Source organism: Ostrea edulis, chromosome 5, assembly GCF_947568905.1.
Source record: "Ostrea edulis chromosome 5, xbOstEdul1.1, whole genome shotgun sequence".
Classification (NCBI taxonomy): Eukaryota; Metazoa; Mollusca; class Bivalvia; order Ostreida; family Ostreidae; genus Ostrea; species Ostrea edulis.
In genome coordinates, this window is record NC_079168.1 from 44,541,066 (window position 1) to 44,566,825 (window position 25,760).

At 35.2% G+C, this 25,760-nt stretch overlaps 1 protein-coding gene and 2 long non-coding RNA genes across 4 annotated transcripts; 1 reads left to right on the top strand and 2 right to left on the bottom strand.

Annotated features, from left to right (window-relative positions):
• Positions 1-1,849: 1,849 nt before the first annotated feature.
• LOC125649513 (calmodulin-A-like) lies at positions 1,850-9,801 on the bottom strand. Of its 2 annotated transcripts, XM_048877089.2 has the most exons (5): positions 8,117-9,799; positions 7,984-8,014; positions 5,735-5,878; positions 5,407-5,649; positions 1,850-2,329 (listed from the first exon to the last, which is right to left on the bottom strand). In XM_048877089.2, exons 1-5 carry the CDS (start codon positions 8,132-8,134, stop codon positions 2,298-2,300), a joined length of 468 nt encoding a protein of 155 aa, XP_048733046.1. In that variant the 5' UTR covers positions 8,135-9,799; the 3' UTR covers positions 1,850-2,297. The 2 variants fall into 2 exon arrangements, with proteins under 2 accessions (XP_048733046.1, XP_048733045.1); XM_048877088.2 differs by having other exon boundaries at positions 7,984-9,801.
• Positions 9,802-17,869: 8,068 nt separating this feature from the next.
• Positions 17,870-19,225, top strand: LOC125649516 (uncharacterized). Its single transcript, XR_007360719.2, has 2 exons — positions 17,870-17,933; positions 18,817-19,225. It is a non-coding gene; the product is annotated as an uncharacterized LOC125649516 (long non-coding RNA).
• Positions 19,226-19,698: 473 nt separating this feature from the next.
• LOC125649517 (uncharacterized) lies at positions 19,699-21,395 on the bottom strand. Its single transcript, XR_007360720.2, has 2 exons — positions 20,598-21,395; positions 19,699-20,144 (listed from the first exon to the last, which is right to left on the bottom strand). It is a non-coding gene; the product is annotated as an uncharacterized LOC125649517 (long non-coding RNA).
• Between the last annotated feature and the right edge of the window lie 4,365 nt (positions 21,396-25,760).

A 25,760-nucleotide genomic window follows, 5' to 3' on the forward strand; every position in this document is an offset into this window, starting at 1 on the left:
GCTTGGTAACACAGGCTTTTTCCTCCCCTGTCTTTATAGACACAAATACACCCTTCGCTTCAATATTGCAGATAGACCATCTCACTGAAAGTTTTGTAACTTGTCAAACTTAAACGTAATCAAAATCTTCGCTTCGAAAGCATGTTTTTCTATGCTCCCGAGGATTGGAAATGAGGGGCTTTTTCATTGGTTGAATATCGCAATAAGGAATGGTAAAGCGACCAATCGCATATAGAAGCCGAGACACACCTTCCAGCGAAAATACCGGCCTTGTGTCCAACGGGAGGTAAACGGAGAGCTACCGACCGTGGATTTCCAACGATGTGAGCTACCCTGACCGATCAACCGTGGGGTATGTTTATTTAGTGGAAAACAATGGAAAAATCTGAAATTATGCAAAGAGAGCTACCTAAAGGCAGCTGTTAGTGATATTTGCACATCACTTAGTATATCAACTTGATGGCAAAAATAACAAACTCCTGGGTAGTTGCATTTCCCAATGTAAGAAATCAAAATCCTATTACGGCGTAAACAGACCTCAATCTATGCTACAGAAGGACTTTACAAGTATGTTTGATATATTGTACCCTCGTACTTATTTAAATTTCCAAAGAATTATCCTACATAAAACGTGGAGCCCCTACTGTGTCCCTGTAGTAGTACTGTGTCCCTGTAGTAGTACTGTGTCCCTGTAGTAGTACTGTGTCCCTGTAGTAGTACTGTGTCCCTGTAGTAGTCATGGTGTGAATGCATTAATCTACGCTACCTGAGGACGTCTAGAAATTATTACTCCTGGTTCCCGAAAAGATTTTTGATTTCCTATACATGTATATACCAGGTAGTCCAAATGTCAAATTATAAAACCCTCTTGTAGCCCCTTCAACACCGATGGATAACGGTGTATACAGACATGCATCTACAACAACAGGGTGAGAGAATTTCATCTTAATTGAACCTAGCTGCAGAACTGTAGCTCTCTGAAAAAATATTTTGACATAACAGAGAGCTACAGAGCCACCCCTTATAAAAACCTTCGATTTACGGCGCACAAAAAGCTGCGCACGGTTGAGGCCTTATATCGTTGTATTCTTGAGTTACTGTCTCATAAATTTAATATCAAAAAATTCTTAACATATTTTCCTACTATACTTGTGTCTAAACATACCTTCAAATATTCATTAAAGCCCCACACGACCTGAAAACTCCCAGCTTCAAATGATTTCGTTTGTTGACGTAGCCATGTTAGGTAGCCGGTCAATTCGAATCCTGGTTAATTTCCATACTTGCACAATAACGTCTAGATGTGAACTAATATCCCCACAAATATTTTAGCTAAATATTTTAAATAATATATCATCCCAGTGCCTTTAAACAATAATTATTCAAAAAGCTAAACTCACGGCAATGCAGCTTTCATTAGTCTGGTGCGGTCTCCATTCCTGCCACACGAGTGTTAAGGACTTTAGTAGCATTTTCATGAATCAAGAGCTTATTTTACCTTTAGAAAAACTTTATTTTTTTAATTTCTATAGATTATTCGTATTGATAATAAATGAAGAGCGAATACATAACATATAACGAATTTTATGAATATATACTAACAACAACAGGGTACGAACTGACCCGGCTACCTAACATGGCTACGTCAACAAACGAAATCATTTGAAGCTGAGAGTATTCAGGTTGTGTGGGGCTTTAATGAATATTTGAAGGTATGTTTAGACACAAGTATAGTAGGAAAATATGTTAAGAATTTTTTGATATTAAGTTTATGAGACAGTAACTCAAGAATACAACGATATAAGGCCTCAACCGTGCGCAGCTTTTTGTGCGCCTTAAATCGAAGGTTTTTATAAGGGGTGGCTCTGTAGCTCTCTGTTATGTCAAAATATTTTTTCAGAGAGCTACAGTTCTGCAGCTAAATTGAACCGAGCCTAAAGTGGGCTTTTCTGATCAAAATTGTCCGTTGTCGTCGTAACCTGTTCATAGGTTCTACTTCTCGTTCATGGTAGCTAGGGCGTCAGACCAGAGTCCGATTTTCAATTTTCAATCCCAGTGCGGTGTAGACGTTTAACATAGCGGTTCTTCTGTCACCAGGCGTCCGGATTTAGAAGTGAAAATCATGGGTCTTTTAGATATAACTGGTAGTTCTTTGTTGTGTTTTTTTTTTACTGCAGCACTTCAATGAGAAAAACTCACTTGGGGTTTCAATTCGGGTAAGCTAAATATACATTGGTCACAGAGATTCAGGTCAGCAAACTTTATTCTAAAATTACGTATAAAATTGGATATGTTCATCACTGTTTGTTTGTCATCATCTTGACGAATTCTGGAAAAAAAGACAGAAAACATGATTAAAAAGTAAATAATTTTCTCAAAAGCGTTAGTGTAATGATGGTGCTCAAGTGCGACTTACAAACTTTAAAATACTGTATACAGGATTATTTTCGCCTTTTTACCTTTGCTGACGGTTACGCCCCGTTTTAAATTCGCCCAGACAAGTTGTGTTAAAAGAGAGGTAGCGACCAGTCTTAAATTCGCCCACTGACAACGAATGCGAACTGGGCGAAAATAAAACAGGGCGAATATTTCCTCACATACAGTAATTGTGACACGATGATCGAGCACAACGCAAAATTAAAGTTGAACATTCCCCTTTTTTCACAAGATGCCACCTGAACACTATCTTGTCATATATTTTTTGCAAATACTTATAAGATCGCAAAAGTTCATTACGGAATAGTTCAATTTTTACTTTGTACATTTCAAAACCTTACAAAACCCGGATACAGCATGTCTAAACTTTGAGCAACTCTCTGTAAATATTGTGTTGTCAAAAAGTACAACGCCATGTACGTAAATGGCGTTCTAGTAGATTTGATCGCGTACCAACTTCATGTCACATCCCAATAATACTCAAAAATGATATTTTATTTCTTATTTACCGAGCTTCCATGCTTATGTCGAAATAACGATCGTACAACACATAATAGAGTTCGTTAGATTTTATCGAATAAATAATTAGGAACAATATTTTAGAGAATATATCATATAAATATCGAAATTAGAAGATTAAAAAAGACGAAACGGATGTAAAAATAAAGGTAATTTAGAGCGTAAAGTCAACTGAATTGAAGACAAGAGCGGAGTAAACTACATCCGTGATGTGATTTGGTCGCAATCAGTGATGGAGAAACCGTGGCCTAAAACTGCAACGTGGCGAATTCATGCGATGACTTTGATATTGGAAGCGAAGAACATTCTCTTAGATATTGTTCCTGAATATTTATTCGATAAAAATCTAACGAACTATATGTTGTGTTGTCCGATCATTATTTCGATCATCTGCAACATAAGCCTAAATATGGAAGCTCGGTAAGAAAACGCATCAATATACAAATATCATTTTTTTAGTGTTATTGGGATATGACATGAAGTTGGTACGCGAGTAGATTTGATCACGTACCAACTTCCATGTCATATCCCAATAACACTCAAAAATGATATCTCATTCCTTAAATAAACTCTGTATAAATATTCTGATGCGTTGTTTTTTTAAAAAGATTTTGTTTCTGTGATGATATCATTGCAGTGACGTGTCCAGGATTTCCGATAGGAGGTGTATGTGAAAGTAGAGTATTAGCCAAAATACTCAGCCATTATGGGTACCGATCTGGACTTTTACTCGCACTATTTCTATTTTTCAAAGTTGTGACGAAAAGGGGGAAGGACCTCTAAATTCCCCACTGCATAAGCAAGAACCCAGGTGAAAGGACCTGACTATTGAAGCGGGGATTGTTTTCATACGCAAGAAAAGACTGAGCACGTGACCGACTTCATGTTATACAAAATTGAATGTCAATTTCATAAGTATTGTAATGTATGTATGTATGTATGTATGTATGTGTGTAATGTATATATGTAATGTATGTGTGAATGTATGTATGCATGTGTGTATATATGTATGTATGTAATGTATGTATGTATGTAACGTATGTATGTAATGTATATATGTAATGTATGTGTGTATGTATGTATGTGTGTATATATGTATGTATGTAATGTATGTATGTATATATGTATGTATGTATGTATGTAATGTATGTATGTATATATATATATATGTATGTATGTAATGTATGTATGTATGTATGTATGTAATGTATATATGTATGTGTGTATATATGTATGTATGTATGTATGTAATGTATGTATGTATATATATATGTATGTATGTAATGTATGTATGTAATGTATGTAATGTATATATGTAATGTATGTCTGTATGTATGTATGTATGTGTGTATATATGTATGTATGTAATGTATGTATGTATGTAATGTATATATGTAATGTATGTGTGCATGTATGTATGTATGTGTGTATATATGTATGTATGTATCAGGGGTCGAAATTAACTTTTTCTACCACAGGCTAATTTTAGCCTGTGGGTAAAAAATCCACAGGCTAAAATGAAAACCTACAAGCTAAAATGAAAATAATGAAGCAGTACTCTTTTTATATATATATATTTTCAATCAATGAATTTCCCCATCATTACTGAGCCTATAGTGGGTCAACAGGCAGCGTTTGGACAAGACACTAAGTTACGTAAGTCATATGGTGCAATGTCAAGGTCTCTTGATTATCGCACCTCTAACAGTCTAATCCACAACTTGTTTACCGCAGGTCTAGATCCAGTCTTCCAATTTCATGCCACATCAGGGTTGTCATTAGTGATTTTTTAAAGCGAATACAGGACTCGTGGTTTTATAAGCAGCACGATCACGAGTCCTATGACTTTTTTGATAATCGTCTACGCGGTGAGAAATGCACCCGTGTCGTCGCTACAACCCGACCTCAATATGACAATAAATTTAGATAGGACATTCTCATGATTCTGATAAAAATAACCACCGGAAGACTTGGTAAAACATAGACTCCGATATTTTTGTAGATAAATGAATATTAACAAAAACATCATACTTGGAATTATTCAATTTAATCACCCCTATAGGTGAACAGGACTCGTGGCACATGTCGATATGCGATGTCCGATCTCTAAAGCATTTGTTTGACTCCGAGTTTCTTAAAAAATCATAAAAGAAAAATCCGGATAAAAACGGTTATTGAAATCGGTCGTTCATGTAAGCGTTTGTATGATTCAGAGTGCAAGTTTGAGAAAAGCGAATAGCGCATCACCGTATAAAACGGATACGATACGATCATAGTTTGTAAATCACCACTCGCTAAGATTTTCGAGTGTCCATTATTTTTACTCGCTATTTTTCAAATGTACTCGCATTTTGCGAGTATTTCTCGCTAATTTCGACCCCTGTGTATGTATGTATGTATGTATGTATGTATGTATGTATGTAATGTATGTATGTATGTATGTTGGCACACCTTGGTAATTGACTTGGCCATCACCATCTTCATCCGCCTCTTTGATCATGTTTTCCACTTCTTCCTCACTCATTTTCTCTCCAAGATTTAACATGACCATTCTAAGTTCTGTTGTGCTGATGTTACCATCGCCATCCCGGTCAAACACTCGAAAAGCTTCTAACAAATCGTCGTCGGTCTCCGTGTCTTTCTCTCTCTTTGACATCATTAATAAGAATTCTGGGAAGTCAATATCGCCATTTCCTGCAGTCACCGAATAAAGTAATATCTAAAAAAATATTTTTTGTTAAGATTATCCATAAATTTTAATAACTTTTGATAAACTGACCATCAGCATCTACTTCTGACACAATATCGCGAATTTCAGCGTCCGTGGGATTCTGTCCTAGGTTTTTCAGTATGGTTATCAGCTCCCCTGTCGTGATGGACCCATTTCCGTCTTTGTCAAATAGTTTGAACGCTTCTCTGTATTCTATGAAACAGAAGATATCATTGTATATACTCTAAAACTGACACCTTTTATCACTATATCAAAGTCAGTTACATGCTAAGGATCACAACTATGGTGGCATGCAAATACGTCAATATGGGGTTCCAACAACGGGTCCTCGGAGGTGACCTTAAAAACGGATAGTTTCACAGTAGGTGTGGCACGCTAAAAAAAAAAACACCCCTCACTGCTCAATGGACGTAAGCGCCGAGCATAGGCCTAAATTTGAAGCGCATCATCGGTATTGGTGACGTCTCCATATGAGTGAAAAATCAATCTTTTGGTTCTCAGTGATAATCTTGAATTCCCGGTATCTGAATTTCCATATATGGTCATATCGAAATTTGACAAACACGTAGACTTGACATTTGTTGACATGTAATGTGTTTCCGAGAACCCCTGAGTTACACATATACATAGCTGAAACTGAGAAATTGACATGGTCGCATGTTTGGATTAACAAGCTTACATGCCTGGATTTTTGAACACGATTATCATCCATACTAAAGTGGTACTTCACCTAATTACAGCTGGTGACATTTCAATATGAGTAAAATCAGAGACTTACATGTATATAGCATGTTATATGTCTCTGGTCAAATAGTCTAGAAGGGATATAAAACAAACGAACAAAAAACAAGCAAAATATATAAAAATTCAATGCAAATATATTTGCTTGATTTTCGAATATGGTGTTGATCTCGAGGCAAGAATAAGTACAGCTAGTGTCTCACATGACAATCAGAAAAATGAGGACATGTTTGAGGTTCAGCCCAGGGATGCCTTTCCCGCTGATACTGGAATCGGCCAGGGTATACAAACCCGTGGCTGGCCGTGTGTCAAATTTACCCGTTGGTAGATAATGCTGGGGCCATGCCCATTATTGCAAGTTGTGCTGGCGACAGTATATGCGCTAATCTCGGCTGAAATTGAAGAGTTCCTATATTCTGTTTTATCAAATTATTGATACATTGTATCTCCGCATACTAATCCGAGATTCCTCTTACTCTTACCCCCGCTTTCGATTCTCCCCCGCACATGTCACAATATAAAAGCGGAGATAAGAGTCAGAGGAATCTCGGATTACTCCGCATACCTACTTGTAATTAAAAAAAACTATAGGAACTCTTTAATTTCGGGAGATGAAATATTGGGCCATGGAAGTCATCAATTGAACGGATTTAGTGACTGTTTTAATTTTGGGATTTTCATACCTACATGGTAAGTAATACAAAATTGAAAGTTATAGTTATTTTTAACAGTCAAATCACTTATTTGAAGCGAACGGCAGTGTCACCAAGTACACATTAATGGCTAGAACCGGCCGAAGCTGCATATAAATTCCCAGACATGAATTACGAAGGACTGTTCCGAGATACGGTGAAGGCGTCAGTCCTAGTATAATGCTTACTCCTCCTAGGCACCTGATCCCACCTCTGGCATATCCAGGGGTCCGTGTTTGCCTAACTCTATTTTGTGTTGCTTATAGGAGTTATGAGATTGATCACTGTTCGTTATCTTCACCTTTCATTCAGCCGAGCTGAATCTCAAACCGAGATTATATAAGCACCTATTTTCATGTTTTTGGGGCCGGTAATTCTATGTTGGTAGTAGCTTTCTTCTGAACATTAAGCATCCTTACGATTATAGGATACTCAAGATTTTGGACGTATCAAATGAAGTTGATGTGGGGATAACAACACAATGTAAATCGGTCATTGATGCATGAAATGCACCAATGAAGAGATGTAGTTTTGCAAGATTTCAATTTTTGTCAATTTCCATTTGGGTAATTTTTTTCAATCAAATTTTCAAGTAAAGATTTGTGAATAATGCAGAAATAAAAGTGGTTTCGTAGACAAAATATCGTGATAAACATGCGTTTTAGCAATATTGAAACATTTACAAATGGTTTTGCTAAATTCTGCAGAAATGATGACCTCAAGCGCATTTATAAAGGTTTAATACGCAAATGGACGTTAAATCCAACTTGGAACCACTTATTTAAAAAGGTCAAAACACAAAGAAACAACTATTTAAAAACAAAACATATTATCTTGATGGAAATTATGATAGCTTTGATTTACCTTCGATCTGTTCCTCTGTTAAATTTTCTACCTGAAAATTGGGGGAAAACATTGATGGTTAAACTCGGCCCTGTGTAATATCTATAGATTAATGAACTAATTGCTATTGCATTTATCATGTTTCTTCCCTTACCTTTGAAATCTTGTCCATGGTTCTAGGAGCGCGAGTTCTTCTAACTAGGAGTGTAAATTGTGTCCAGCATTCCTCTACCCCGCGATACCATCACAGTCCATTAAACAGGATTTATAAAGCAATCACAATTCTTATTTTGTGTTGTATATTTTCAGGATATTTATGACGTCGCTATGTGATAAGTTTTTACGATTACTGCAAAATTAAAATGTCGTTCCCTTTGTATTCGTACAAGAAAGCTGCTTGACTGGGTTATGATTGCAACAAACCGTAAACCGACTTTACATATCTTATTGCTTGTATTAACTTTGGAAATCCAAGATTTATTACACCCCCTCCCCTCTCCCCCCAAAAAACCCAACACACACATAAAAAAAAATTGCCTTTAGTTTGGTTTGTGAATGATATTAATCTGGTTTCGGTTTCTGTGCATAAGAGTTGTATTGCTTACCCCGCACAGGCACTTCCTTACATGCGGCACTTTATATGTTTGGTCACCAACGTACTATGTCTGAATAAACAAGAGCTTCGTGGATCTTAACGGTCACCCGGGTAACACAAGGTAGAACATCCATTAGAAGTTAGAACTATTGTATGAAGACAGTGCAGTTGTTTATCTAACTGGTCAAAGCGGACTTTTAATTCTTCTGATTCTAGTCGTAAGTAACTTTTCAACCATGGGAACTAAAAATCGAGGGGAACCCCAGTATGATTGTTTATGGGTTAATACCTAATAAAAGTTAATAATCCAGTACACCACCATATGTATTACAGTATACTTCCACAAGAGAGCCTTTGTACAAGAGCCTGCAAAGTAAAAAAAATAAAATAAATTAAAAACAAAAACAAAAAAAAACCCTAACAAAACAACAACAAAAACTTCAGACTGCTGATGGAATTACTCCAATCGTCACTGGAACCGCATAAACAATGTTTTCTCTGCATGGGACCAGTTAGTGTGTATTTTTGCGTATTTATTGGAGGAGTGAAATGTAATTTGCTTGGACAAGATTTTAATACAAAAATTGATCGTCATTGAAATTATAAACATAACCATTTAGTGATGAATAGTGTGTATACAGCTTCAATGGAGGATGACGGAACTCTTCCGAAGAAGGAAGTCGTGATGAAGTCAATCTAAGGAAACTGTTTTGGTATCGCTTAAGATGTCTTCCATATATGGAGCCCCAAATTAACAAAAACTCAAATGATTGAAGATATCTTCAATTATTTGAAGATATCATCAATTCAATTATTGCTCTCTTTAATTGAATCAATGCGCGCATTGAATCCATTATTGATCTCAACAAATGAATTAATGCGCGCTTCAATTCAATTATTGCTCTGATCAATTGAATTAAAGCGCGCATCAATTGAATTAATGCTCGCATCAATTGAATTAATGAGAGCAATAATAGATTTGATGCGCGCATTAATTCAATTAGTGCTCTCTTCAATTCAATTGATGAGAGCATCAATTTCGTAGAAATATTGCTCGCAATAATTGATTTAGAGCTCAGTGTAAATAATTTGATGATCTCTTTAATTCAATTGAAGATATCTTTAATTATTTACAATGCTTTTGTATAAGGAATTAATGCGCGCATCAATTCTTTTAAAGAGAGCAACAATTCAATTAAAGAGATCATTAATTCAATTGTGGATATGTTGAATTGAAGATATCTTTAATTATATAGTTGTTCTCTCTAAAAGAATTATTGCTCTCATCAAATGAATTAAAGATACCATTAATTCAATTGAAGAGAGCAATAATTGAATTAATGCACGCATTAAATCAATTATTGCTCTCGTAAAATGAATTATTGCGTGCATCAATTGAATTATTGTTCTCATCAATTGATTTAATGCGCGCATTATATCAATTATTGCTCTCTTCAATTGAATTGTAGCGCGCATCAATTTAATTGTTGATATCATTAATTCATTTGAAGAGATCATTGATTCAACTAAACCGCGTCCCGTAGGGATCCAGGTTAGAATAGCTCCTCATTATCCCTTGCTTGTCGTAAGAGGCGACTAAATGGGGCGGTCCTTCGGATGAGACCACAAAAACCGAGGTCCCGTGTCACAGCAGGTGTGGCACGATAAAGATCCCTCCCTGCTCAAAGGCCGTAAGTGCCTAGCATAGGCCTAAATTTTGCAGCCCTTCACCGGCAATGGTGACGTCTCCATATAAGTGAAATATCCCCGTGAGGGATGTTAAACAATATTCAATCAATCAATCAACTAAACCGCGCATCAATTCAGCTGAAGAATTAATGCTATCATCAATTCAATTAAAGCGCGCAATAATTCAGAAATCAAATTGTTGCGCGCATCAAATGAATTGATGATATCGTCAAATAATTGAAGACATCTTATATTACTCGAGTTAATTTGGTGCTCCATATCCATACGCATGGAGTAGGGATTGTGAAAGATGGAATAATTTATGCGCGAGTGACAGCAAAGTTTATATGAGGAAGATCAGAGTTTGCATGATTGGCATCAGTAAAGGATGTGTGTCAATCCTGTGACGGTGTATGATATTTAAACAGGAGGAAATGGATGGACTGAATTTTCCGTTTATGTTTCGCGGAGTATTGTGTTAAAGATTCAGATTCTGTACAAATATTCCATTGTTCTCATTTCTTCTATCAGAATATGTCATTGTTACAAAGGAATTATATGTATTTTCAGGAGAACCACTGCCTTGATATTAGATAGAGATTTTTGAAGATTTTGATTATCCTTTTCCCCCATATTTTTCCCGTTTTCTTTTTTAAATACATCTACCCTTACGTGACTTATTAATATTGATAGTTCAAAGTAGAAAAACTGTATTGATTTCCACTTAATCTAGTTCAATTTAGTTAATGGTCAAAGAAAATGTATTTGTTGCCACCTTTTCCACATACACAGAGGTATAAGTCGATATTTTCACACATCTTTATTAAATAGCATAATAAAAATACATAAAAATTTGTAAACATGTCAAAATTCTGATTTTAACAGTCTAAACAAAAAACTTATAATTGATAATTAATTATAAATTAATGTTTGATATCAAAGAAATCGTTGTATGATAGACATAAAATAGCATATGACATTTTTAAAAAATATAGAACCGATTCTATTATACCTCAAGGGAGGGGAATCGCAATTATGATTATTGAAATCCTGTTGGTTGAACAAATCACAACTACAGGCTTTCAAGTGACTTTTTGTGAAAAATAAGGACCCCTTTTTAGAGCAAAATTCTTCATAAATAAGAGTTATCTTTAGTATATTGTAGGATTTTTCAGACAAAAATAAGGGGTAAAACTTCCTAATCAATACCAAAAACAAATTAATCTGTACTCACCAACGGGTGTATACATAAAATACAAAAGCATATTACCATCATAGACGATCATACTAGTGGTCATCAACATGTGTATTCAGTATTTCAATGTAATCATCAGAGAGAAATAATATATGGTACACAAATCCATGCTGAATAATGCCGATAACCTCTAAATGTCTTCATAGAAATACACAGCTTCAACACAATCTCTATCTGAAAGTATACTAAGGATTGATTTTATTATTTTTCAGCAAGTTTTGCTTATTCGAGAAAATTTACAAGAGGCCCACAGGCCTTATCAGTCACATGGGCACTAGTTAAAAGTGTCACAGTCCCAAGAGCTATGAAATGCAGGGGGAAAAAATATGTACTGAATATCTAAGCTAAATTCTAATATTCAGCAACGGTATAAAACGAGACGTGTTCTTAAAATTTCAATGCCCTCAGAAGTGTATATACTGATGAAAAGTTTTACATAATATATGTATTAACATTAAACAATATAACTAATTGGGGCCCACCCTAGAGTCAAAACAATGGGGTTGCGAAATTCACACTTTTTAACATCTTTTTTCGGGGGGGTTGGGGGGGGGGGGGGTTGGGGGGGGGGGGGTTCTCTCTCCAAAATATGCATTTATCTTTATACTGTATCAGCAAACTTAAAGAAGTCCTTCAAATCATAAATCACTATATTAATTTTCTCGTATGGCAGTTTTGGGTCTTTATGTACATGTACTGTTTTTAAAAAAATAAATAATTAAAATTATATAACAGATACATATATTATATACATGTATATCTATATACATCTAATGCAGGGGCCCCTGGCACCCTACGTGAGGATTAGTCGTTTGTTAAAGCAATACTAGCTGTCATTTTGGTGTCGAAAATTTCGTTGGGTTTTGTTGGGTTTTTTTTGGTTGCAAAATTGTGATTTACTATTTCAATGGTAGAAAAAAATAAGGTTTATAGGCTTCTGTTTTCAATATTTGTATAAGAAACCTATCCAAAGGTTCTGAATGAAGCAAAATTACATTACTGTCTTCCCGTACAAAAAATTATTTCTATATAACGCTATATATCAATAGCTGCAGAACTGTAGCTCTCTGGAAAAATATTGGGACAGATCAGAGAGCTACAGATCCATCCTATATGAAGGGAACATTTTCTCTGTTCCCACACCCCCTTTCCACTTCCAAAAACGATGCCAAGTGCCTGAACTCACATAATAGTTATGTGACTACTGAAAAGTTGTCCAAGTTAATTAACGCAGAAAACGCGATCTCGTTGGACATACTAAATATATTCGAACCACGACCGAATCGAAGACGAAATGATAGTTCCGATATTGTAATGACGCGAAAACATACGTCAAGCATAACTATTTCGTAACGCATTTCATAAAACAGAAAAGCAAAACTCAACAAAATAAGACACATCATGCAAATCCGAAGTCAATACTTTGCCAACTGTAGCGAAGTTATGAAGTGTACCCGAAGCGTGACGGAATCATCCAAGGATTGTCGTTTGCCGCTACAGTAATCAGTAGGTTTGACGTATGCGTAAGTTTGCAACGGGTCAACTTCACAAGTCAAGGGTCATTGATTCGTTACCTCGAGGTAACGAATCAATGACCCTTGACTTGTGAAGATGGCAATGGATAAGTTCTAATGTACATGTGTGTGATAGTGGATAAGAAAGACAACTCTTGGTTCCTTAAGACTTTTGGGACACTTTTTTTCGTAATTTTTAAACATACATACATACATACATATATATATATATATATATATATATATATATATATATATATATATATATATATATATTTGTTAAAAAAAATTTCTTTTTCGAAAAAAAAGAAGATCTTTAAGACAAACAAAGATATGATATCAATTGGATAAAATATTCATAATGGATCATCTGTTAATCGCAAAGGGGGTGCCCCTCCATCTTTCGCATGAACCGGAATTCTTATATTGCCCTGTCATAATTCGCTACAAAAGACTACTCGCTGCAGTAATTCCGTGTCACTTCCTTTGAATAATTATGTTTAGCAAGATTTCATGTTCTGATAGCATGCCACGGCGTGTCTAGGCTGTATTATCACACTGGCCTGTTAACTCTCAAGTACGTCATTCGGTGCTGGTGAAAAAAATGTTTTATATGACGATTTGTATATCATGTATTAAATACATTATGTAATGAGGAAGTCTGTCAGCACTTAAAATGAACAGTAAAAGATGAAGGGAAAATTATGTAAAGGTTTCATATCCGATGAATTAATTGATAAGGATCACGTGTCACCTTTACACTGGGTTGACATCCCAACTGATGGTTATTTCCAGCAAATATTTTTAATTTTTAATAGGGATCCGTTTTATGAAGACCTATAATTATTCGATAGTTGAAAAAAAAAAGCTTTCTCCGCCAATTCCAAATTATTAAAGAAACATGCGACTGGAATAAAAGCAACGATAACGGATCCGGGGGCCATCTCAAAATTCTCAAGGGCAATCCATCGTCTCAGAAAGCCAGTTAGATAGTTATTATTCCCTTTTTATTTGATGTGTGATAAAATCTTTTCCCATCGATCACTTCTCTCTCGCGCGCGTTGAATATTGATTGTAGTTGATTTAACGCTAACACTCTAACGGTTTGACACCTGCAATGCTCCTTTGGCTAAAATGTAGACAGGAATCTGCGAGTTCGAGCCACGACAGGTGGAAGTGCGCAACATGATTTCAGAAGACATAGACATTGTTAACCATTTCTGCAAGGCATAAGATGTATATTAATTAATATAGACATCAACATAAATATGATAATTGGCGTTCATGAAAATATGCCGGCATGAAGCGTTGCAATTCATACTCTTGTGTATTTTCAAATTTTGTACTTTCTACTTTCATTTTTGCAGACCTAGTGGCGGATTTAGAGGGGGGCGCAGCCGCCGCCGCCCCCCCCCCCCCCCTCCCCTAAAATTTTCAAATTTAAGGAAAATCGCTGTATCTTGTTTCGGAAAATGTACTAAACGATAAAAGAAGCAATAATTTCTTCCACTCAAGGAGAAATAAATGACAAAATCCTTTGATTTCTTGAATTACTTTATTGGGAGAACTTAATTTTTTCCAAAAACCCCTTAAAATTTGGATCATTTCATTAATTTCATCTTATTAAAATGATAGAAAATAGTACATATGACTTAATAGGAGAAATATTTCAAGCCCCATAAAATCTGTAAAATACAGGAGCTTCCAGGGGCTTCGCCCCCTGGACCCCCACCAGGGCTTCGCCCTGGACCTACTGCCTCGTAAAGTGTCGCCCCCCGTACCCACAATTCCTGGATCCGCCCCTGAGACCAATAGCAAAAGGTCATCTGAGTGACTCAGGTAACCTAAAAACTGCTGGATTGCACGCACGCACACACACACACACACACATATATATATATATGTGTATATAAAGATTGATTGTGGATATCAGGGAAATCATTGCATGATAGATATACATGAATGCTGAATATTAGAATTATCTTAGATATGTAGAACAGGAAAATTATCATATACTTTGTGACTAATGATGCTTTTAGTTGATACTCAGGTAACCGATAAGGCCTGTCGACCTCTTGTTTGAAACTGTTGAAATTTAAAAAATTGTCATTTTATCTAGTTTTATGCATTTTTATTATACTGTTCATTGCAAATGTGCATTTTTACTGATGTTGATACATACTTCATATAGGTGGTAACATATACCTTTTCTTTGGTTGATTAAATTAAACTGTATTATGTGGGAATTGACACAGTTTATTTTCTATTATAAACCATTGATATTGATAAGTCGCGTGAGGTTGGGGCTTCCTTGGAGGATACCTCGCTCTACCCACTAAGCATATCATAGTATCGGTATTTCTTTGATTTTTGTGCACTAATATGCATACATACAATCAGAGACACTGTTTACTCCTCGGCAGCTCCAATCAAAATTATTGTTGGTTGGTCACATGTCTACCCTCTGTGAGGGCGGTGTGATAGGGGATAACGATCTATTGTTTTCGCGCGTTGTGGTTTTTCTCTCTCTGCATTCTGACTACCAATAAAATATATGTGTCCCTGCCACATGAGTATCATTAGATTCTGAACTTTGGCACAGAAATGTCCCTTTTGTATAAATCATGGTTTTATCATGTCATATAGGTTAAAAATTTACCATAGGTAGACAGTAGCAGCAATTATATATTTCATTCGCGTTTTTAGATCAGTTTGATATTTTTTCAATGCTCCTCAGTTTTAATTGTTAAATCAGTTTTATTGTAAATTGAACACGTTGGATGTTATAGTATTCAATCATGGTTGAAGGTACTCATCAGCAAAACAATTTACTTCAACGTTTCCCATACGAGATCTAATGGATGAATGTGATAATTGAAATGTTACAAATTTGTACGAATTTATGTACATGTAGTAATTTTGAAAATAGAAACGTGACAGGTGGGTATTTGTTAGTTTTTTAAGACACTGATTGTTAAAACAACGGTTGCGCAATTTTCCTTGTCAATAATGGAGGACGGTTTAATATTTGCATCAATTTGCATATATATTGTTTGAAGACAATCAACAAACACGAGAACTTCTCGCGTGTCTTCGTAATATTTGTTTACAGTTCTAAGCGTGGCACCATGCTGACGGACGAGATCTTAAAATCACGATTCTGGAAGACGTTAAAACCGTTTCTCACAGCATGAATCCAATAAAAAATTGATAATCCTTTTGTTGCAAAACAAATGCTATGCAAAATATTGCAAGGACTATATAATTATGAGTAGGAATATTCCAATTCCAAATTTGAATGGAGCAACAGTGATGTAACGGCTTTATGTATAAATGAATACCAACACATGTATTATGTATAGAACATTAAATGTGAATATAATAACAAGATAAAGACAGCACGGTGTAATATTTTACAAAAATGTTAATCTACTGCTAAAAGCCGTATTTCATTCTTTATTTATTGCATATCCCCACAAGATTCTGGAATCTGTCATCTGCACTGCGTTACTATAGACCATGGTATCTAATTAAAGGTGAATAGAGCAAGGGGTGGGGGGGGGGGTGAAATCTGAAATCCGTAAGAAATAAAAAAAAAAACAAAAAAAAAAACAACTTCAGTGTATATGGGAAAGGACTGACTACTTCAAATGACATTTTGTGTTCAGTACTAAATAGAGTCTCTCTCTCTCTCTCTCTCTCTCTCTCTCTCTCTCTCTCTCTCTCTCTCTCTAGCCGACCAAACCTACTACGGTTAATGAGGACTTCACAATGTGTAGAAGAGAATATACACATATATTATTCTAAATGCAAAAAAGTACTATGTTAGGTATAGCTATAGGGATATCTATAAAAGTTTATTTAATACTCTATTTTGAATTATGAAAAAAAGGTTTTTGAGAGAGAATATTAGTAAGGACATGTCCTCACACCACTTGTCCTCACTAAGCTAATATTTTGTATCTACATCTTTCACATGCCGTAGGTCACATTTATGAGGACGTAATTGTGAGGACATTTATTTGTCCTCATAGTGCAGTTCTTGTCCTCACAACGTCTGTCCATTGGTTAATTTGTCCTCACTTTACACGTTTTACTGCCCCCCCCCCCTCTCTCTCTCTCTCTCGTTTTCATTTCTACCTACCTCCCACCCCGTTCTGGTCTGGCGCCTATGACAATTCTATAATACAACGAATATAAAAATTATGATGTCCACGACATGGTATATGAGTTCAATTGATACATATTAGCATTTTCTTTTTAATGTTAAGAAGGTGGTTGCAACAGACAGCAAGAATTTTTAAAAATATGTTTATTGTAGCAAAGCATGTATAGTTCTCTGCAATTGTCATGGTTACCTCCCTTGGTCTGCCAAAATTTGGATTTATAGAGTTTGTATAGCCTGTTTAAAGGTGGAAATAAATCCACCGCTTATGCCTCAGGTTAAGGTTTTGGATGATATATAGTTTTATTCTTGTCTCAAGTCATAGTTCGATATAAAAGTGTTGCGTTTGAGATATATACATTACTCGCACAAACCTTTTTATACTATCGTACAAAGTCCTACGAATATGGACTATTTATGTATTTAGATCTAGTGTAGTTTTAGTGCTAGTGTTTTAGATCTAGTGTAGTTTTAGTGCTAGTGTTTTAGATCTAGTGTAGTTTTAGTGCTAGTGTTTTAGATCTAGTGTAGTTTTAGTGCTTGTGTTTTAGATCTAGTGTAGTTTTAGTGCTAGTGTTTTAGATCTAGTGTAGTTTTAGTGCTAGTGTTTTAGATCTAGTGTAGTTTTAGTGCTAGTGTTTTAGATCTAGTGTAGTTTTAGTGCTAGTGTTTTTAGATCTAGTGTAGTTTCACTGTCATGATCGTGTGCAGGATTGGACAAAACAAGATGGCAGACGGCATTTCCAAACAAAGGTAGGCTCTTAAAACTCTTCATTTTACCGACTTATTAGACGACGAATTTATGAATTTAAAACACTGCCTGGCCAGGGAGGCATCATTAAGTTGATTGGTTGTTGGAATTCTTACTCATGTACACGTACAACTCTAAATTCATTGATCGAAGTTGACGATGTTGCCTCGATAGAATTCGAAGCGGGCGAAGATGTTTCTAATCATGTTTTCATGCATTTTAAGAAAGATACTTTAGGTAAAATAGACTCTGCACATATCTTTTGATGAAAACTCGAACCAGTGTATGCGACTTGTCCATTAAATTGCCTTGGTTAAATAGATATCTTGACTTGAACATTTGCTAATGTGCAGGATTGGACTATGGTCGTTTCCACAATAAACGTGCCGGATTGGACCTCAATTTTGGTTCAGGATTGGACCCTCTTTTTATCTTTATTTTCAAAATCCTTTATATTTTCGAATCTCGACTCCACTTTATCATATTTTAGTTTGATTAATGTAGCTTATTAGATTCTCAGACATTTCCAACATGACCATGGTGTATTTTGAATTTTTTTTTTACTGTTATCAAATTACATCGTCGTTTAAGTTCCCAACGACGACAATTGCTACTGTAAAAATATTCATTCGCTATCTCCTTCAAAATGAACCAATATAACAGATATATACATGAATCACCAATCTTTGCTTACGACAGATGTAACGTTGACTGTTCGTATCCATGATATATAAGGCCATTTTGACCTATAAAACACGTGAGAAATTATCATTATTTTAGAATCCTCTGTAACAATATAAATTCGACGTTTCCTGAATTCAATTAACCCGCTTACATATTCCCTAATTCCAAACTCTGTTATATAGATTTTCTCCTTTGTTTCAGGTATCAAGCCCTAGAACTTCATTCCATGAGATGGGTACACTTCGAATGTGCAAATTTGTGGTGAGGAATTCAAGACCAATTCTGAATTGCGTAGGCATGTATAAAGGAAACATCAGTCAGAAAAATTGTCTTCGTTTGTGACCAGTGCAACACACGCTTTTGCCCATTATAAAAGAAACTCGAAGTAAAAAATACATTGTTTTCTGAATACACGAGGTGCATACATACATGTATACCATGGCAGCCGTTTTATATATTCGTTTATGTACATTGTGAAACGATTATTTTTACGGTATTATGCTTTGTTTTACAGAGATACTACTAATCTTTTACATTGCATTTTACACATGTTGATTTGTCATTTCATTGAACCTAAGTTTTACGTGTTATTAAATATATTTCAATGTTATTGCGTTTGTATTGAACTGATAACAACTAGTGAAAAAATTGTATTGAAGAGTAACCTCTCATCTGAGCAGCAAATATTGAAAAAGAAAAAACACCATGGACAAAACTGCTTTTCATTTAGGTTCATATTTCAGCTACAGGAGTCATATTGCGAATTTCTGAGAAAATATCCTTTTTATTTGCTTTCATCAGTATATGCACTCCAAGGTTGAATTCAATGTAATTACAAGAAACGAAAGGTTTTAAATGCTGATATTTACTACCGTAAGTAATTATCCTTGTAAGTGAGTTGGCCTCGATATCTTGCACGACATATGCACTCAAGATTATTAGAATTAAAATGATAGGGAATTTTTTTTCAAAAGATAATAAATCCCGCTTTAACAATCAAAACTGGTTCCAGCAGAAGCATACATATGAAAGGCACAAGTGCATGTGGACAGATCATTAAGTATTGAAAACATGAACACCTCAACATCTTATTGTCTTTATTGTCATTGAACAGCTTTGTGAAATGTAAACCATCATGCCTGAAGAGATTATTAAACGTCAAACCATGCTCAGTTTTCATAATTCCATGCAGATATCACAAATGTTAAGTGGTTGGGAATCGAACATGGTCTACATGTGTATATACAATATAAATGTATTTGCTTCTGCAAAATGAAGACTTTTCAACATGTTGATCTTCGACAACAAGGCTCCTTCTAACGTGTGACAGAACTTCAGATTCATGTGCGCGGTGCAATTCTCAAACACGTAAAGATTTTCGAGCTGGCTCTTCCGGCTTACTGATAGTTCCTTGCTCCACGTGCTCTTTTAGGTTTGTCAAAACCATGGTTTTATTAGGAGACATAAAATAGAACACACTTCATTCACTTGCAACTTTTAAGCTTAAGGAAGTCCGCTACTGACTGGATCTGTAAGAAAAAAAATGCATGTATTTAAGAAAGGGTCCAATCCTGAACCAAAATCGAGGTCCAATCCGGCACATTTATCGTGGAAACAACCATAGTCCAATCTTGCACATTAGCAAATGTTCAAGTCAAGATATCTATCTAACCAAGGCAATTTAATGGACAAGTCGCATACACTGGTTCAAGTTTTCATTAAAAGATATGTGCAGAGTCTATTTTACCGAAAGTATCTTTCTTAAAATGCATGAAAACATGATTAGAAACATCTTCGCCCGCTTCGAATTCTATCGAGGCAACATCGTCAACTTCGATCAATGAATTTAGAGTTGTACGTGTACATGAGTAAGAATTCCAACAACCAATCAACTTAATGATGCCTCCCTGGCCAGGCAGTGTTTTAAATTCATAAATTCGTCGTCTAATAAGTCGGTAAAATGAAGAGTTTTAAGAGCCTACCTTTGTTTGGAAATGCCGTCTGTCATCTTGTTTTGTCCAATCCTGCACACGATCATGACAGTGATTATGGCGCGTAAGCGGGAGTGATGTAAGGTTTCAGCTTAAGAGAGGCGGGGGACGGGAGGGGACGCGGACAAATCCTCAGAGGCAATGGGTCTGAAGAGTCCGCCGTTATGCCTGCAGTGTGTCCATGGCTAAGTCGGGGGTGGGGGTGGGGGGGGGGGGGGTGAAGCCATGGTGTTACGGAGTAACCCCAACCCCCCCCCCACTTCAGTAGGTCCCACCTCCAGAAAATCTACTTTATCCCCGGTCATTTAGTACTACTTTAGGAGAATTTAGGATAATGAAGGACCCAGAAGGGTATTTACGACTTTGTTGAAAATCTGAAAGTTATTCTCTGTTTACTACATGTATTTCATTAATCGTCTGTCATTGTATGAAAGTCCCTTTAAATTTAGATAACACTAGTTTTTATGCGTTTAGTGTAAAAGCAAGACAAAACTCTTCTTAGTTTTCCCCTGAGTGTTAGTTTGCACTATAACTTTACACGAATATACTCAAGAGTGGGATACCTAAACTCTCTCACTTGTATTTCATTTATAAAACTTTCTTTTAATTAGTTGGACTAGAAAAGTAGAATTTTAGATGAAAGCTACCTGACATCGAATAGATTCAAGGTTGTTCAAATCATGGTCCACCGGGTAGGTTGGGGCAACAACAGGGGCGCTGATACATGTATATAAGAAAATTCTGTAAAAATATAATACGTATTCGTCTGCCCATACATTGTGTCCTTGAACAGAGTACACGAGTAACCTTTCCTCCTTGTCATTTTTCCTCCGAAAACCTTGTTATAAAGCAGACCCCCATCCCCACCCCCACCCCCGAAAACCTGGGTAACTAACAGCATAACCCCCACGGAAATATAATTCAAATATGGCTATAAATATTAAAGATATGATTACTTGAGATGGCGGAAACAAAACTTGGCACGTAGACTAGTAGTTGAATTATTAAGGAGGTACTCTACATCGTCATAATGGCTGACTTCCTTTAAAAATATGGAGGAAAAAAATCTTTATCAGCAATATTTGACTTTTCCTTTTCAATTTAAATACCTAGACGAGTAGCTCAGTAGGTTACGAATGCTGGACAACTCGCCCCCAAGACAACTCGCCCTCAAGACAACTCGCCCCCTCTCAGGACAACTCGTCCCTTCTCTTGAGACAACTCGCCCCCAATGTTATATATAAATATATTATCACATTTTATTTTCATTCTGTGTGTGTGTGTGTGTGTGTGTGTGTGTGTGTGTGTGTGTGTGTGTGTGTAATTGTACAACAATTCACACTTCTGACCCTATAAAGATGCGTCTTTTTATTTCATACTTTAACACGAATAGAATTATACACAGATTTAATTATTTTATTTCAGAAAATATTATATTTTTCATAATTCATTTGGCAAGGACAATTACATTTACTGATCTTTAGGTAATTGATTAAATGTCTCCAATACTGAGAAAAAAAATTGGGGGGTTGGGAGGTGTGTGTGTGTGTGTGTTTAATGTGAAGCATGAATATTCTGATACATGTAATTATCTTTTAATGCGTTTCTCAACTAATTCCTGTTGAAAAATCATAAAATTCCCATTTTAGAAATTTTATAACGGCTTTGCTTTACTGATTCCTTTTACGCGGCGATTTCAAAGTGAAAAGTACTCTGATGATGAGTACCTTAACGTTTGAAGTAAATTTATAACAGCTTGGGGGAACACATACAATTAGATTTAACAACAGACACAGATTATAGATAATTATACTACGTCAGCTGTAGACCAAGCTAATACTCTCCCTACCAAATGCTAACTTGCTTCCGCTGAAATTATATATTTTACATGTACATAAAAGTGATGATGAATTTACTGAACCTTGCATAAAAAGACACGAAGTTCGGTGTTTATGTGAACATGTCTTTTTGTCTGTGATGTATATAATATCTATAAGAAATTTATTAATTGTTGCTAATACACCTCTTGCATTTAGACCAAAAATAATAATTGTAAACATGTATGATATGAAAGGGGGCGAGTTGTCCTGATACCTAGGTGACCATACCGACTGCTGAACTGTAGGTCGCAGGTTCGAGTCCAGCAGGGGTTTTAATCCCCCCCCCCCCCCCCCCCCCCAGATTATCTTCTACTAAAACTGTATCTTTTAACAAAATAAAGTAAATTTGAAAAATTTCAACTTCAAAATATTGTTGTACATATCCTCCACTTTTCATCTACATCAAATTCCCCTGGTGTACCATACCTCCTTAAGGATATCTTCAATTCAGTGTATGGTATAATTGTTTGTAAAGAATAATCTCTATTTTGAATGATGGATGATATACATGTATTTAATTAATTTCAATTTAAATTCATTTGAAGATACATTTTCTTTTTAAAAAAAAAGAATCCTTGATAAGCTCATTCAATTTAGAAGTTGAACAACTGATAACAGAAGTTACCCGTTCAATTAATATATCAAAGTTATTGATAAAATTCCAAGCAACCACATATGTGTATTGTAAGAGAAGTTTCAGTACAGTGTTTGGGGATGTATAGGCTATGAGCGGCGGGAGGGGCAAAAATGCCATATAAGGGAAAATAAACACTTTATAATTTCAAGGTCAGACTATAAAAACTTAGTAGATGACATCAAATGCTTAATCAACGGACCGTTTTGCTATACAAATATACATAAAAACAAAATTAACGAGTAAACGTAATTGCAAAACGAACGGTTAATATTTGCAAAACGGAATGAAATCAAGATACATAAATGCGTGATGAACAGGCATAATCAAAGTACTGAAAGTACTGACGAGCGCTAAGGTTAATGAGGAGAAACAACAGGAGAGGAAGTTCATGTATTATTCTTTATTTTCACACAATTAAATGATACATTTTCTATTTGGACATTACAGATGTGGATGGGAAACAATGTCCTCAAACTGTTAACTATGTTGAAATATAAACTGTTTATGACGTTGGGAAACACAATAGTCATTATAATAATTTTGGCTCCACCCGGGAACCAAAATCCAACCCCTGGGATCATGAAATTTACAATCTGGTAAAGGGCTACCTGCTCCTTTTAAATATCTATTTAGTCTGAATTTTTGTATCATTAGCATTAAAGGCAATGCTATTGAAATGTTTCACACATAAACACTATATACCAAGTTTGGCACCACCCTGCAGTCAGAACCTCTATCCCGTGGATCATGAAATTTACAAATTTGGTAAAGGCCTTCCTGCTCTACTTGACTATACAATTGATTTTTTTCTAACATATGTGAGGTTGTAGAGAAGATTTTTGAACTTTGGTGAAGTTTTGGCAGTGTTTGAAAATTTTAATAGAATTTTAATAGTAGTTATCGGAAGGTAAAAGTGCTCAATTGTGAACGCACGACGGATGCTGACCAAATGCAATAGAAATGAATGGAATATTCCAAGCCTATCATTCACATCAACTATTACTGATAACCAACTAACTACCTTGTGTTAATTCAATGGTGCATGAAACATTTTTAGAATAAAACTAAAATAAAATTAATTTATAGTTTGATACTTGTCCAGCAAGGAAGGAAAAAAGAAACAAACAACTGAACAAAAGAAAGAAACGGAAAAAAAACCCACACATATTACTTACATATACCAAATAGCAAGTGCCAGAAATATTCATTTCAAAACACAACAACATAATAAAGAAGGACCCTGAAACACTTTTCACTTTTCCAGAAACCATTTAGATGTACATAAGTATGCATCTTTATGAATTGTACTACAGAGTTCAGAACATAATTACCGGTAGCAATTAAAACATGAAAGTAGAGTGAATTCCTTGTAATCAATAATGACGTTGATTTCAATTAAAAAATCAGGTTGCCGAGAATGAAAATCCAAACAGACTGGGAAGTTATTTAAAAACGAGATGGTCATTATACATGTGCAAAAAGTGAATGCTGATTTGGAACGAGCGTGAAAAGAACTCATTTATTAACATGAAAGTCGCACAGTTCATGTTCCACGCGCAAAGGGATACACCAACAACATCCAAAAGTATATACTGTAAAATTCAACAAAGTCCATATTGTGCACAAAAACACAGCTATTACATACATACATCATATCACATACATCATACTTCAATCTTCTTCAAGTTTCATAAAAACATGAATGATAATATATAATATTATAAATTCAAAACTGACATAATAAAAGAGATAGCATATCTGTACACGGATTTAAGATGTACTGACACGCACTGTAGTGATGTGTAATTTCAAAAAGGAAAAAAAGTACTCGTCAACATGCGTGTATTGCAATTTCTCACATTTTCTTAAAATAAACTGTAATATTTTCTCATGTAATGATTTCAATCACACCAAACAAGAATTTCTTGTACATGTTTCATTTGTCACATTTGTCACATTTTCTATACATCAAAGACTTATCAAAAATTCTCATAAAATTCAAATATTTTTCTCCAAGCATGTACTTTGAATCTCGCATTTATTGCAACACGTATATTGTGATATTTCAAGAAATTCTTTGAAATATTTTAAAACTCTCCTCAACATACCATGATTAACATTCAGATTCCTCAGTAAATCTCAAATTTGCCATTGTTGTTATTTCAACCGGTTCCCAAATTTCCTCAATGCACATAATTTGTCATAAAAATGCTAAAATTTGATAAACACATTTCAGTCAAGCTATATATGACATTTTTTCCCCTTCAATTTTTTAAAATCTTGGAATATTTAGCATGTCAACAGTTAATTAATTCATTTTGACAAGATGAACACAAGCTAATACCTTCCTCTCGTTGCGTTCTTCTCAAACAAATACAAACATTGACAAACGTGCGAATAACTCAAATTACCTACTCAACGCATTAGTGTGAAATTTAAGAAAATGTAATGACCTGCTATTTGGCCTCGGATTAACAAAAAAAAAAATTGTAATCGTCATCGCGGTCAGCAATAAACTCTCGGGTCATCACAATGAAAGCTTTTTAGTATCTAAAATATACTTTAGAACAATTTCAAAAGAAAATTATTTGACTTTAAAACTTAGACCTTCGGTAAATAAGAAACAGCAAGTTACAT

Coding starts and splice junctions, on each gene's coding strand:
- LOC125649513 (XM_048877088.2), bottom strand. CDS start 8,035: ATGTTTTCCCCCAATTTTCAGGTAGAAAATTTAACAGAGGAACAGATC. Junction 5,650..5,734: donor GTCAGAAGTAGATGCTGATG/GTCAGTTTATCA, acceptor CGGTGACTGCAG/GAAATGGCGATATTGACTTC. Junction 2,330..5,406: donor TGGCCAAGTCAATTACCAAG/GTGTGCCAACAT, acceptor CTTTTTTTCCAG/AATTCGTCAAGATGATGACA.